Here is a 15,136-nt window from a genome sequence, read left to right on the forward strand (position 1 = left end):
AGTGCTGGGATTACAAGCGTGAGTCACTGTGCCCAGCCAACAAATTGGTTTTTAAAAGACATTTTTCTTTTTTGAGGCAGGGTCTCACTTTGTCACCCAGGCTGGTATGTAGTGGTGTGATCACCACTCACTGCAGTGTTGACCTGCTGGGCTCAGGTGATACTCCCACCTCACCCTCCCAAGTAGCTGGGACTGCAGGTGTGTGCCACCATGCCTGGCTCTTTTCTTTCTTTCTTTCTTTTTTTTTTTTTGGTAGATACAGGGACTCTATGTTGCTCAGGCTGGTCTTGAATTTCCGGGTTCAAGGGATCACCCCACCTCAACAGGTGTGAGCCTTTAATTTTTTTAAATTAAAGGTCACGCCTGACCTTTAATTTATTTTTTTTTTTTTGAGGCAGGATCACCCAGGCTGGAGTGCAGTGGCATTACCATGGCTCACTGCAGCCTCAACCTCTCAGGCTCAGGTGATCCTCACACCTCAGCCTCCCAAGTAGCTGGGACTACTGTCACACACCACCATGCCTGGTTATAAAATACGTTTTTAAAAATGTATTATGTATTATCTGTCTATCTACTTAATTTTTTTAGAGACAGGATCTCACTCTGTTGCCCAGACTACAGTGGCATGATCACAACTCACTGCAGCATCAAACCCCTGGACTCAAGCAATCCCCACACCTCAGCCTTCCAAGTAACTGGGCCTACAGGCAGTTGCCTCCATGTCTGGGTAATTTTAAAATTTTTTTGTAGAGATGAGGTCTCACTACTTTGTACAGACTGAGCTCAAACTCGTGGCCTCAAGCGATCTTCCTGCCTCAGCCTCCCAATCTGTTGGGATTACAGGCATGAGCCACTGTACCTGGCCCTAAAACGTATTAACATATTTTAAATCAGATAGAAGGTGTTTCTCTTCTTACAGTTTTCAGGTGAAACTACACTAAGTGAAAAGTGGCGATTTAGAATGACTAGCATTTTCAGTAATATACAATATTCCTTTTTTTAAAAAATCTACTATATATAGATAGAACTGATTTCCCCTTGGGGTCAAATGACTGGCCAGAGGTTTTCCAGAAATACGAAAATTTCTGATATTTAACCCAGGGCTAAATATGCATGTTGAAAAAGAGCTAATACAAATGTACAGTTGAGCTGCCTTAAAAAAGAATGAGAGCAAAGTTCATTGCTCAACTGAATCTAGAACGTTATTTGACTGAATACATCACTTGTCTTAATGATAATAATCACAAAAGGAAAACAAGTGTACCAAGACTGCATATAGACATGTGAATCACATAAAATATGTTCTGCAAAACCAGGTACCTACAGATTAATTCCCAGGGGACAAATGATTGATGTCATTGTGACAATCTGTGACTGTAAGCAAACATTTTTAACGTTTTAAAAGACACATTATATGAAATTGCCCTTTCTTTTATCTAATGCTCAAATCTCCCCTCACTCCCCTCATCTGTGCTCCAGATTCCAGCCCTCTGCCCCCCAGAGAACACTGTACACTCCCTCTCTCATCTGCTTGTACCTCCTTGGCTGACATGCAGCAGTGCTCACCATGCCAATAAGATCACCAATGATCTCCATGTTATTAAATTCCTTGGCTATTTCCCACGAGCATCCAACGCTGTCAAATCTCTTTCCCCCTCCTTGAAACATACTCCTCTCTTAGCTTCTGTGATACCATACTCACCTAGCTATCCTTGTTTAGCTTACCATATTCTATCCGGTCTATAAATACTGGATTTATTCAAGGCTAAGTCAAGGCCCTTTTCTTATTGCTCTCCCTCAGAAATCTTATCTATGGTTTCAAATATAATTATTGTATGCTGATGAAGCTCAAATATGTATCTCTAGTCCAGACTTTTCCACAATGAGTTTAAGACCAATACATCCAGTATTTGGTGACAGCATATTGAACAACTCTTTTCCGATAAACTCAGAATGACCTAACCTGATTCTCTGCCAGTGTCTGAGCTTAACAAATAGCATGATAATCCACTTTACTGTGCCAGAAACCTAGGATTCACACTAGACACCCCCTGCCTGCCATAAAAGTCAGTCACCTCCAAATATCACACCATTTCCAGAGCTACTACTCTAGGTCAAGCTAGTGTTATCTTTCCTCTCCAAGAACTTCATAACTGGTCCCCCTGCATCTCCTCTTAGTCCTCTTCCTCAAACCATTTCCCAACATATAGCAGGTGATCTTAAAGTGCTAACCTGACCATGACTCTTCATTGTTTAAAATCAATTTCCACTGTTCATGAGAACTCCCAGGTAACACAGGGAGACACTGTCTCTACAAAAAATAAATTAGTTGGGTGTGGTGGTGCATGCCTGTAGTCCCAGCTACTTGGGGGGCTGAGGTGGGAGGATCACTTGAGCCCGGGAGGTTGATGCTGCTGTGAGCCATGATTGCACCGCTGCACTTAAACCAAGGTGACAGAGCAAGACGACCCCATCTCACAAAACAAAACAAAAATAAAGCAAAATTTTATTCACAAAAACAAGCAGTAGGTCAGATTTGGCTTGAGACTATAGTTTGCTGATCCCTGACTTAGATTACATTGACTCCAAAGTCACACAGTAAAGCCAAATGGAAACAATTATCTGGGTTACTTGGTCAAAACTAGTTAAATGTATTATTTCATGGTGGCAGCACTTTGAAGTATAAGAAAGCTGGTACGCCTGCTTTTGAAAATCTAAGACACATGAGTTGCAACAGTATTTTATTTGAGGAGTGGCTCTTTTATAAATTCAACATATAAAACATATGATTTAGAAGGAATAAGAAAACCACCCTGCAGATGGGCTATATAATTCTTAATAAAAATTACAGACTCTAAAAAGTACATGTTCTTAAAATCAAACCAGAGTTATCTGCCTTGAGGTAAAAGATCAATATGAAAGATCACCACTCATTGTCTATGAGGCCTCCTACATGTATATAAAAACATGTATTATACAGAATATCAAAATTCCAGAAACAAAAGGCTAGTTATTAAGCAACTGTAAATAGGTTGAAGAGGGAGAAAAGGCTTGGAGCAGCATGTAGAATTGTGCAATAAATTTCATTTTAATCCTAAAAGAATCTAGGATAGAACAATATACACGTGGTGCTTCATAAACCAATTCTTCCTAAACAAATGAATAAGCAAACTCTGAAAATCTCAACAGAAGGATACAGCAATTTGTATTTCTTTTAAATTTTTTGCGGAAACGAGGTCCCCCAAAGTGCTGGGATTATAGGCCTGAGCTACCATGCCCAGCCTCATTTAAAACAAAGCAAATGGAAAAAAAAAAAAAAATGGCATTCATTTTGAGATGACAATGATTCCTGAATTCAAAGTATAATAATGACAGAACACTAAACACACAAAAAAATCAAAACCTCTCCATTATTTATCACACATTTACCAAGTATGGTTCTAACTGCCATTAGAACCAAGAAAACAATGTAAAAATCCTCAAATAAACAACAAACCTCCAAAGAGCAGTATGTATTACCCAAACAAAATCTATAGTTTGAAAAGCTGCTAGCTTTCTGAAACACATTTGCTTCAAATAATACAGCGTTTCATAGGTTTTCTGACACTTTCCCTGCAGCTTTGATTTGATAAAAGTATAGTATATAGTACATTTCTTCCTCTATTCTTTAGGTTAGACTATTTCAGGTTTCTCTCACTGGCTCCTTTTTATTGTAGGGGTATAATAGTAAGTCTCATGCTTTGTAGAAGAAGAAAGATACACAAAAGTTCAAATTTTGCTGAAATTGAACAAAATGACATATTCTACAATGACAAAATTAAGACCATAACAAATATTTTAAAAGATTTCAATTACTTACTAAGTTGGGATATATACTTGTTTCAGTTTACTTTCAGCTTCTGCTGCTTTTAGACGTTTCTAATTCAAAAGATGAATAAAACATTTTACATGCAATGCCTAATTATTACTACTGTTCATTGTCTTAAAAATTCACAAGAAAATATGTATTAAAGTGTAATTCAAAAATTACAATTTTAAGATAATCTTTTCTTTCATATGCATATTCTTAAACTGCAATAATGTCTAAGAAAAGTCACTAGGTTCTGTGGCACAATACCATTTTAGGCATAGATTTAAAAAAATTAAGCAATGAGCAACTCCATTTTCCATTCCTCTATGAGTGAATAAACAGGAACTTTAAAAAGTAACCATTTTTACTTTTCAAATTTAGTTTCTACTTTATTACTTATTTGCCTTTCTAGAAGAAAACACACACACACACACACACACATACTCTCTCTCTCTCTGCTTTTAGAAAAATATTCAGAGATTATTTGCTTTCAAAATCCAGGCAAGAGGAGTAACTGTGGCTATTCTAAGTAGAACTAAATAAGCATTTATTCTCAAATGTTGGGAGATATGCATTAAACTTTAAACCTCAGCTGAACTTATTTTACTGGAACCAATTAGGAGCCATAGGTAGGGAAAGGAATGGGAAGGAGATTATATAATCAAACCCAGACACTGACCAACATGATAGTGTAGGCAAATAGAGAAGCAAAATAACATACTGTTGATGTCCAAAAATAAGACAAACCAGAATAAAAGGCTATCTTCTATTTTCCCAATGAGGAGAAAACAGAAATACTTAGGGGGACAACTTGAAACTTTTAGAACAGGGTTGAAATTTTTGGAAAGAATATTATCGAGGCCAGGCGCGGTGGCTCAAGCCTGTAAACCCAGCACTTTGGGAGGCCGAGACAGGCGGATCACGAGGTCAGGAGATCGAGACCACCCTGGCTAACACGGTGAAACCCCGTCTCTACTAAAAAATACAAAAAAATTAGCCGGGCGAGGTGGCGGGCGCCTGTAGTCCCAGCTACTCAGGAGGCTGAGGCAGGAGAATGGCGTGAACCTGGGAGGCGGAGCTTGCAGTGAGCTGAGATTCGGCCACTGCACTCCAGTCTGGGCGACAGAGTGAGACTTTGTCTCAAAAAAAAAAAAAAAGAATATTATCTACTTTTCAACCATCCTTGATACCATCATCTCCATCTTTAGAGACTCTTTTTAAATTTAATAACACAGGTTTCCAGACTACATGGTCTTGATCTATACCTAAGCTGTTCATAATAAGCACTTTCTGAATTATATTAATATCGACACTGGAAATTTTTCAACAAGCCTTGGGTATCTATTCACTATTCGTGACCTCAACAATTCACCATGGTACTTTTTGTTTTCAATTTTTTATTTATTTTTAGAGATGGGGTCTTGTTATGTTGCCCAAGCTGGACATGAACTCCTGGGCTGAGCAATCCTCCTGTCTTGGTCTCCCAAAATGCTGGGAATATAGGTGCACGCCACCACACCCAGCTCACTATGATATTTTAAAAGTGATTCATAAAGTTTTTTTTAGAGCATCTAATACTTGCCACTGTATAACCTACATATATAGGAAAAATAATGTCTGTGTTAAATATATTTGCTTCTTTATGTTCTAATATGTGCCTGTACAAATATAACACAAGTATTGGCTGATGTCACTTCAGGAAAATGTACCGTTCCCCAGAGGTAGTATTATTTAAAAAATAAGTAATGGAGAGTTACCTGAATTTAGGATATTTGAGAAGGACTGAAAAATTAAATTTAAAAAAAAGCTTATGTACAGTACCAAATCACCATACTAGTAAGACTACTACAATTACGGTCAAGGATTTTGGGAGTATAGCCACACAAATGTCATGTAAAGAGGTTTCAGAAGATCTTTAAAAATATATCAAATTATACGGCTGATGACATTGGTCTAAATTCTCAATTCTTCATAAAAATAACTTGTTCAAGAGGTTTGTGTTAGCATCACATCTTTGATCAGTGCCATGAACTACAAAGAGATGAAGTACCAGTCAAATGCAAGGAAAATAATGCCTCTCTAGTGGTATCTCTCCAAAATATTTATCTTAATTCATGCTGAAATCAAGGAAATATTAAGATTAAAATCTTAAATAATATCCTAAAGATATGAAATTGTAGAGTTTAGTCTGGAAAAAGTAAGGTAAACAAATTTAAAATTAGTACATTGCTAAAAAATATTAAAATATAAACAAAGTTAATTTTAATGCAACCATATTGGTAGCAATAGGAAAAAAATTACCTGTTGCACATATCTGTCAGTAGTTTTCCACATGTAATAATATTCAATGATGCTAGTCAACGATTTCCAAGGAAGCTGAAAAAAAAAAATCAATATATCATCTACGTTAATATGTAATAAAATGAGATGAAAATAAGCTACTATAGAAAGTACTTTCCTTTAAAAATTACATTTTTTTTTTTTTTTTTTTTTTTGAGACAGACTGTCACTTTGTTGCCCAGGTTAAAGTGCAGTCACCCAATCTCAGCTCACAGCAACCTCCGCTTCCTGGGTTCAGGCAATTCTGCCTCAGCCTCCCAAGTAGCTGGGATTAGAAAGAAGCACATGCCACCATGCCCAGCTAATTTTCTGTATTTTTAGTAGAGACAAGGTTTCACCATGTTGGCCAGGCTTGTCTCCAACTCCTAACCTCAGGTGATCCGCCCGCCTCGGCCTCCCAAAGTGCTGGGATTACAGGTGCGAGCCATCACACTTGATCCTTAAAAACCACTTCTTTAAAATAATGAAGCAAATATCCATATGGAAGATTCATTCTAGAATATTTTGATAAATTTAAAATTAATCCTTAGGAAACGGTACCCCAAACAAGTCATATTGAGTAAGAGACTCTAATACAATACATTCCATTTCTCATTCCGTTTATAAATTTTACTAAAAAATATAAACATCATAACTGATAACATTTCTTTCTCTTTTTATTTAAGAGACAGGGTCACCCAGGCTGCAGTGCAGTGGCATGATCATAGCTCACTGCAGTCTCAACCGCCCAGGGTCTAGTGGTCCTCCTGCCTCAGCCTCCTCAGCTGGGACTATAGGTGTGACACCATGCCCGGCTAGTTTTTTTTTTTATTTTCTGTCGAGTTGAGGGGTCTCCCTATGTTGCCCAGGCTGGTCTCGAACTCCTAGGCTCAAGCAATCTTTCCACCTCAGCCTCCCAAAGGCCTAGGATCACAGATGAGCCACCGTGACCAGACCTGATAACATTTCATGACTTACTCAGGAAAGTTCTCAAGCTACAGGTGAGGCTGCAGCACTATTTTAGAAACGGTATTTAAATAGCCTGAGTTACTTCAGCTTCCAAAGATGGCAGCTAAGACTGTGTGTCATTTGGTCTCTGCATATCCTTGAAAGAAGCATTGAGGAGGGTAGGAGAGACAGTCTTTCTTTTTTTTTTTGGCGTTTCACTTTGTCGCCCAGGCTGGAGTGCAGGGGCGCGATATCGGCTCATTGCAAGCTCTGTCTCCCGGGTTCACGCCATTCTCCTGCCTCAGCCTCCCAAGCAGCTGGGACTACAGGCACCCGCCAACCCGCCCAGCTAATTTTTTTGTATTTTTTAGTAGAGACGGGGTTTCACCATGTTAGCCAGGATGGTCTTGATCTCCTGACCTCGTGATCTGCCCGCCTCGGCCTCCCAAAGTGCTGGGATTACAGGCATGAGTCACTGCGCCCTGCCGAAAGAAGTGATGAGGAGGGCAGGACAGACAGTCTTGAATTGTTGATGCCACCCCCCTCCCATCCCCTGGCAGAGGCCTTGCAGTGCCAGTCTGTGCATATGGGGGAAGAACATCACAGTGACTAGGAGACTTTACACTGAACTTAGTGCTGCTCTGTGACAGCAGAGAATAAACCCATGCTGGGGTCAGCCAGTACCTGTGCAGGGAGGGAGAATCTGTACCAGACCTAGCCAGAGGATAATCACCTATCCCACAGGTTGGAACTTGAGTTTCTCAACAAGCCTGGTGACCACGGGCTGAAGTGCTCTGAGGACCTAGGCAAACTTGGAAGACAGTCTAGGTACACAAAGACTTCAACTCCTAAACAATTCCTAGGGCTGGGCTGGACTCAGAGCCAGAGGACTTAGGGTGGCACGCGACCTAGGGAGACACCCAGGGTGGCTAAAGGAGTGATTGCACCACCCCTCCCCCAAACCCAGGCGGTACAGCTCAGGGGCAAAAACATCTCCTTCCTTCTGCTTAAGGGATGGAAAGTGAAGAGTAAAGAGGACTTTGTCTTGCATCTTGGATACCTGCTCAGCCACAGCAGGATAGGGCCGCAGACAGAGTCGTGAGGCCCCCATTGCAGGTCCTAGCTCCTAGACACATTTCTAGACACTATCTGGACAAAACGGAACCTGCTGCCTTAAAGGAAGGACCCAGTCCCTGCAAGAGTCATCAGCTGCTGACTAAAGAGCCCATGGGCCCGGCCCCGAGAAACCAGCAGCAATGCCCGGGTAGTACACCATGGGCCTTGGGCTCTGAGATGTGCTGACTACAGGTGTGACCCAGCACATTCGCATCTATAGGTGGCTATGGTGAAAGGCTTCTTCTGTTTAAGTAGACAAGTAAAGGGATGTTGTTGTTTTGTACCTTAGGTACCGCTCAGCCACAGTGGGGTAGAGGAATAAGCAGGCTCTTGGGGTCCCCAGAGAAATGAGGTTCAGGCCTCAGCTCCTGAACTGCATTTCTGGACCTGTCTTGGGCCAGAGGGGAGCCCAGTTCCCTGAAGGGTGATCCCAGGCCAGGCAGCATTCCCCACCAGCTGACTGAAATGAAGAGCCCTTTGGCTTTAAGTGTACATTGGAGGTGGCCTGGCAGAACTACCCCCACCCCCAATCGTGGCTGGGTGGTGGTGTCCACAGGGAGGCCCCTCTGCCTGTGGAAAGGGGAAGGAAAAGCAGGATTGATTTTATATTGTGGTTTGAGTCCCAGCTTAGTCACAGTAGAACAGAACATCAGATAAATTTCTAAGGTTTTTGACTCCAATCCCTGGTTCTCAGACAGCATCTCTGGACTCACCACAGCTTGGAGGAACTCACTGTCCCGAAGGGAAGGACACAAACCTGTCTTCTCACTTTGGCATCTGCTGATAGTAGAGCCCTAGGGTCTTGAGTTAGCATAGGTGGTAGCAAGTGAGCAGTTACGGCAGGCATGACCCAGCACAGTCCCAGTGGTGGTAGCCACAAGAGTGCTTGCATCACCACACCCCAGTTCCAGGTAGCTCAGGGGAGGGAGAGGGGATAGGGGATGGGGGAGAGGGAGAGGGAGAGGGGAGGGGAGGGGATGGGGGCAGCGGGGGGAGTGGGGGAGTGGGGGAGGGGGAGAGTGAGAAGGAGAGACACTGTTTCTTTGAGAGAAAGGGAAAAGAACAAGAGTCTGTATGGTAATCCAGAGAATTCTGGATCTAATCCGAGACCACCAAGGGAGTACTTTGCGTCTGCAAAAAACAGTGATATTGGGCTTGGGGCCCAAGTCCTTTAGAAAGCCTTTTTAAGAAGGATGGACACAAACAAGCCCAGACTGTGAAGACTACAATAAATACCTAACTCTTCAATGCTCAAACACTAACGAACATCTACAAGCATCAAGATCATCCGGGAAAACATGACCTCACCAAACAAACTAAATGAGGGACCAATGCTGGAAAAACAGAGACATGTGACCTTTCAGATAGAGAATTCAAAATAGCTGGCTGGGCACAGTGGCTCATGCCTGTAATCCCAGCACTTTGGGAGGCTGCGGCAGGAGGATCACATAAGGCCAGGAGTTCGAGACCAGCCTGCTCAACGTGGCGAAACCCTGTCTCTACTAAAAATACAAAAAAAATTAGCCAGGCACAGTGATGCGTGTCTGTAAATCGCAGCTACTTGGGAGGCTGAGGCATGAGAATTGCTTGAACCCGGGAGGTGGAGGTTGCAGTGAGCCAAGATCATGCCATTGCACTCCAGCCTGGGTAACAGAACAAGACTCTGTCTCCCTAAAAAAAAAAAGGATTCAAGACAGTTGTTCTGAGGAAACTCAAAGAAATTCAAGATAACAGAAGGAATTCAGAATTCTGTCAGACAAATTTAACAAAGAGATTGAAATAAAAAGAATCAATCAGAAATTCTTGAGTTAAAAATGTAATTAACATGCTGAAAAAATGCATCAGAGTCATTTAATAGTGGAACTAATTAAGCAGAAGAAAGAATTATTGAGCCTGAAGACAGGCTATTTGAAAATACCCACTCACAGGAGAGAAAAAAGCAAGGAATAAAAACAATGAAGCCTGCCTACAGGATCTAGAAAATAGCCTTGAAAGAGCAAATCTAAGAGTTATTGGTCTTAAAGAAGAGGTAGAGAAAGAGAGGCAGGAAAATTATTCAAAGGGATAATATCAGAGAACTTCCCAAACCTGGAGAAAAATATCAACATCAATATTCAATAAGGTTATAATCAAACTCCCAAAGGTCAAAGATAAGGAAAGAACCTCAAAAGCAACAAGACAGCAAAAACAAATAACTTATAACGGAGCTCCAATACATTTGGCAGCAGACTTCTCAATGGAAACCTTACAGGCCAGGAGACAGTGGCATGACATATTTAAAGTGCTGAAGGAAAAGACCTTTACCCAAGAATAGTATATCCAGTGAAAATATCCTTCAAACGTGATAGAGAAATAAAGACTTCCTGACAAAAGTTGAAGGATTTCATCAACACTGGACCTGTCCAATAAGAAATGCTAAAGGGAGTTCTTTAATCAGAAAAAAAAACAGATGTCAGTGAGCAAAAAGAAATCATCTGACGGTACAAAACCCGCTGGTAATAGTAAGTACACAGAAAAACACATCGAGTATTGTAACACTGTAATTGTGGTATGTAAACTACACTTAAGTCTTAAGTAGAAAGCCCGAATGATGAACCAATCAAAAATAATAACTACAACTTTCCAAGACATAGTACAATAAGACACAGAATCAACAAAAAGTTAAAAAGGGGAATGAAGTTAAAATGCAGTTTTCTAACTATTAGGTTTCAGTGTGTGTGTGTGTGTGTGTGTGTGTGTGTGTGTGTGTGTGTTTGAGATGTTCCAAGAGGTGATTATTACATATTGCACACCTGTATCAAAATATTTCATAGGCTGTGGTGTCGTGGCTCACGCCTGTAATCCTAGCACTTTGGGAGGCTGAGGCAGGCAGATCACAAGGTCAGGAGATCGAGCCCATCCTCGCCAACATGGTGAAACCCAGTCTCTACTAAAAATACAAAAATTAGCTGGGGCTGGTGCTGGTCGCCTATAATCCCAGCACTTTGGGAGGCCAAGACAGGCGGGCTGCTTGAAGCCAGGAGTTTAAGACCAGCCTGGCCAACAGTGAAACCCCGTCTCTATTGAAAATAAAAAATTAGCTGGGCATGGTGGCGCGTGCCTGTAGTCCCAGTTACTCGGGAGGCTGAGGGAGGAGAATCACCTGAATCTGGGAGGTGGAGGTTGCAGTGAGCAGAGATTGCACCACTGCACTCCAGCCTGGGTAACAGAGTGAGACTTTGCCTCAAAAAATAAATTAATTAATTAAATTCAATAAAAATATAAAAATTAGCTGGGGCTGGTGGCATGTGCCTCTAGTCTCAGCTACTCGGGAGGCTGAGGCAGGAGAAATGCTTGCACCCGGGAGTCAGAGGTTGCAGTGAGCCGAGATTGCACCACTGCATTCCAGCCTGGCAACAGAGAGAGACTCCGTCTCAAAAAAAAAAAAATTTTTTTTAATTAAAAAATTTCATGTACCCCATAATTATATACACCTACTATGAACCAGCAAAAACTAAAAATAAAAATTTTAAAAAGGAAAGAAAAATGTTTAAAAAGAAAATGGCCAAGAATTATTCAAACTTAACGGAAAACAAAAAAACAGTTCTAGGATGCTCAGAGAATTATAAATAGAATAATTACAAAGAAAAACATACTCAGGCACACTGTGGAAGTAAAAATGCTAAAAACCAAAAGTAGACAGAAAAATTTGAAGACAAAGAAAAAGAAACATCACATCATAGGAACTTCTCATCAGAAACTAGTTACATCAGACAGCACTGAAAAAGAAAAGGAAAAAAGTGAATTACATAAAACGTGAAATATGTTTTAAGGAACAGCAGAGTTTTTCAAGCAAAGCTAAATTCACCATTGTACTGCCATTAAGTGCTTATATTGGAGGAAAGGTTTCAAATAAATGATGTAAGCTTCAATCTTTTTATTTGCTTGTTTGTTTAACTGAGATAGGGTAGTGCTATCCTGTTCAGGCTGGAGTGCAGTAGCTATTCACAGGCATGATCACGGCATGCTGCAGCCTCAAAATCCCAGGCTCGAGTGATCCTCTTGCTTCAGCTTCCCAAGCTCCCAAGTAGCTGGGACTACTGGGTGTGTTACCCCATCTGTAGCCCTAAGCTTCAATCATAAGATACGAGGAAAAGAAAAAGCAATTAGGTCCAAAGCAATATAAAGGAAAGAAGTAATAAAGACACAAGCAGAAATCAATGAAATAGAAAATAGAGCAAAGTCAATCAAACCAAAAGCTGGGTTTTCTTTGTTTGTTTGTTTTTTGCAAAGTTCAACAACACTGATAAACTCCTAGCCAGACTGATCAGAAAAAAAGATTAAAAAAACACACAAATTATCAGTATCAGGAAGGAGATAGTAGATGTAACTACAGATCCATGCTACAGACCATAAAAGGATAACATGAGAATATTCTAAAATCCTATTATAAACATCTTTATAACAGTAAACTAGACAACTTAAGATAAAAGGGAGAAATACTTTGGAAGACAAACTACCAAAGTCACTCATGAAGAAAGAGGTAACAATAAAAGACCTGTATCTATTAAAGAAAATGACTTCAGTTTTAAAACCTTCCAAAAGGAGATGACTTCACTAGTGAACTCAACCAAATATTTAAGGAATAAGTTTACACAAACAGTTCCAGAAAACAGAAAAGAGAATACTTCCCAACTCATGCTAAGTAGCCATCATTAGCCTGAAATAAAACAAAAAATATTACAATAAAAGGAAATGAAAAGTTCTGTATTAATCATTAACATAGATTCAAAACAACATGTTCCACACAATAAACGTATATTAAGTCTTAGTTTGTCAACTCAAAAAGATAAATTTCAAAAACACAGATGCAAACATGCTTAACAAAATACTGGGAAATCAAATTCAGCATTTTATTAAAACAATGTCTCATGACCAAGTGGAACTGACAGCCAGGAACACTGGTTGTTTTCAGTAATCATAAGTTAATCTATGTTATTCACCATATCAAAAGAGATAAACATCCTATAATCACAACTGATGCATAAAATACATCTTACAAAATTTGACATCATTCATGATTTTTTTAAAAACTCTCAGAAAATAAGAATAGAGAGGAATTTGCTCATCATTAAAAGACACATACAAAAATAAAACAAATTACAGTTGATCTCACATGTAATAGTGAAAAAATGAATGAATTTCCCCTAAGATCAGGCACAAGAAAAGGATGTTGCTCTTACCATTTCTTTTGAACACTGCATTGGAAATACTAGCCAGTGCAATAAGGCAAAAATAAATAAAAATAAAAGGCATACAGATGGGAAATAAAAACAAAAACTGCCCTTTATGTGCAGATAGCATAACTATCTATGTAGAAAGTCCCAAAGAATCTACCAAAAAAAACCGACTATAACTACTGCAAGAGATTCACAAGGCTGCAGAGTACAAGGTGAATATATAAAAGCTGCATATTAGGAGAGAATGTTACAAAAAAAAAAAAAAACTTGAATTCAAAATACATAACAAACTCTCAAAATCAACAAACAAAAAAAGCCCTCTTTTAAAATAAGCAGAAGATTTTGAAAACCATTTCACATCAAGGACATATGATGGGCAATGATACACATGAAAAGATGCTTATCATTAGTCTTTACGGAAAACGCAAATTAAAACCGAAATGAAATGCTACTACAAACCTATTATAATGGCTTTTTTAAAAATGACAATAATGTGTCAGGTGCAGTGGCTCACACCTGTAATCCCAGCAACTTGGGAGGTCAAGGAAAGAGGATCACTTGAGCCCAGGAGTTGGAGACCAGCCTGGGTAGCATGGTGAGACCACATCTATATAAAAAATAATAATTTAAAAAAAGTTAGCTAGACATGGTAGCACAACATGCCTGTAGTCCCAGTTATGTGCAAGGCTGAGGTCAGGAGGATCACTTGGGCCCAGGAGTTTGAGGCTGCAGTGAGCTATGATCACGCCACATCTGTTTTAGTGGTCCTGTTTCTCTAACTAAATCCTGACTGATAAGCGAACTGTTTTCCAAAGTGGCTGTATCAATTGCATTCAAACTAGCAAAATATGACAGCACAAGCTGGAGCCTATAAGGATGGGAAAAACCCTTGTAAGTAGCGACTGCCTTTGACCCTGATGGTACGCATGTTCTGCAGAAACCAAGGCTTTCTTCATGGTGCTAAACACACAAACACACACCTTGCCCTGGAGTCAGAGACGATGAAGGGAGATTCTAGGGAAGACAGAGCAACTGCAGTCCCAACATTGCCTCATGCCAACAAAGTGGGCCAGCAGATAAATGAGAACACATATGAGCTACAAAAATGGCTGGTGCTTCATTTCTGTTCTCCAAATCCTGCACTAGAATTTCTCATGGCCCACCCTAAAGGGCAACATACCGGGAAGGGAATTCTGGAAAACGTGGTTCAGTGTGGCTACACTGATTATGTTATAAAGCTAACAAAGGTAATTTCTTATAAAGTTAGACATACAGTTATCATGTAAGACTCAGCAACCCCACGGCTCGTATTTCCCAAGAGAAACAAAAACTTATGTTCACTAAAACTAGCATACAAAATGTTTACAACAACTTTACCCATAATCATCAAAAATCAGAAACAATTCAAATGCCCTTCAACAGGTGAATGAATAAACTGATTGTGGTACATTCACACAATGGAATAGGCAATGAAAATGAACTACTGATATATGCAGCAACACTGATGAATACCAGATGCATTATGTTAAGTAAAATAAACCAAATTAAAAAGTTACATACTACTAAATGATTCTACTTACACAGTGTTCAGAAAAAGGCAAAACTATAGGGATGGAGCATAAATCAGTGGTTGCCAGGGTTAGGGCTAGGGTATCGTTGACTATAAAAGGGAAGACTTTACGGA

The 15,136-nt window shown here is 39.9% G+C and overlaps 1 protein-coding gene across 10 annotated transcripts in view; it reads right to left on the bottom strand.

The window, feature by feature from the left end:
* Nucleotides 1–15,136, bottom strand: part of MTA3 (metastasis associated 1 family member 3) — a 193,920-nt gene that overhangs the window by 53,825 nt on the left and 124,959 nt on the right. For all 10 annotated transcript variants that reach the window (XR_004428358.1, XR_004428357.1, XR_004428356.1 and 7 more), the window contains exons 10-11: nt 6,152–6,226; nt 3,860–3,918 (exon numbers count right to left, since the gene is read on the bottom strand). Coding sequence is in view for 7 of the 10 variants with exons in the window: in XM_033175888.1 (XP_033031779.1) it covers nt 3,860–3,918; nt 6,152–6,226 (134 nt within the window). In the remaining 3 variants the exon portion in view is untranslated. The remainder of the gene's footprint in view (nt 1–3,859; nt 3,919–6,151; nt 6,227–15,136) is intronic.

The sequence above is a fragment of the Trachypithecus francoisi genome, unplaced genomic scaffold (genome assembly GCF_009764315.1).
Source record: "Trachypithecus francoisi isolate TF-2019V2 unplaced genomic scaffold, Tfra_2.0 Lachesis_group17, whole genome shotgun sequence".
In the NCBI taxonomy this organism is placed as follows: Eukaryota; Metazoa; Chordata; class Mammalia; order Primates; family Cercopithecidae; genus Trachypithecus; species Trachypithecus francoisi.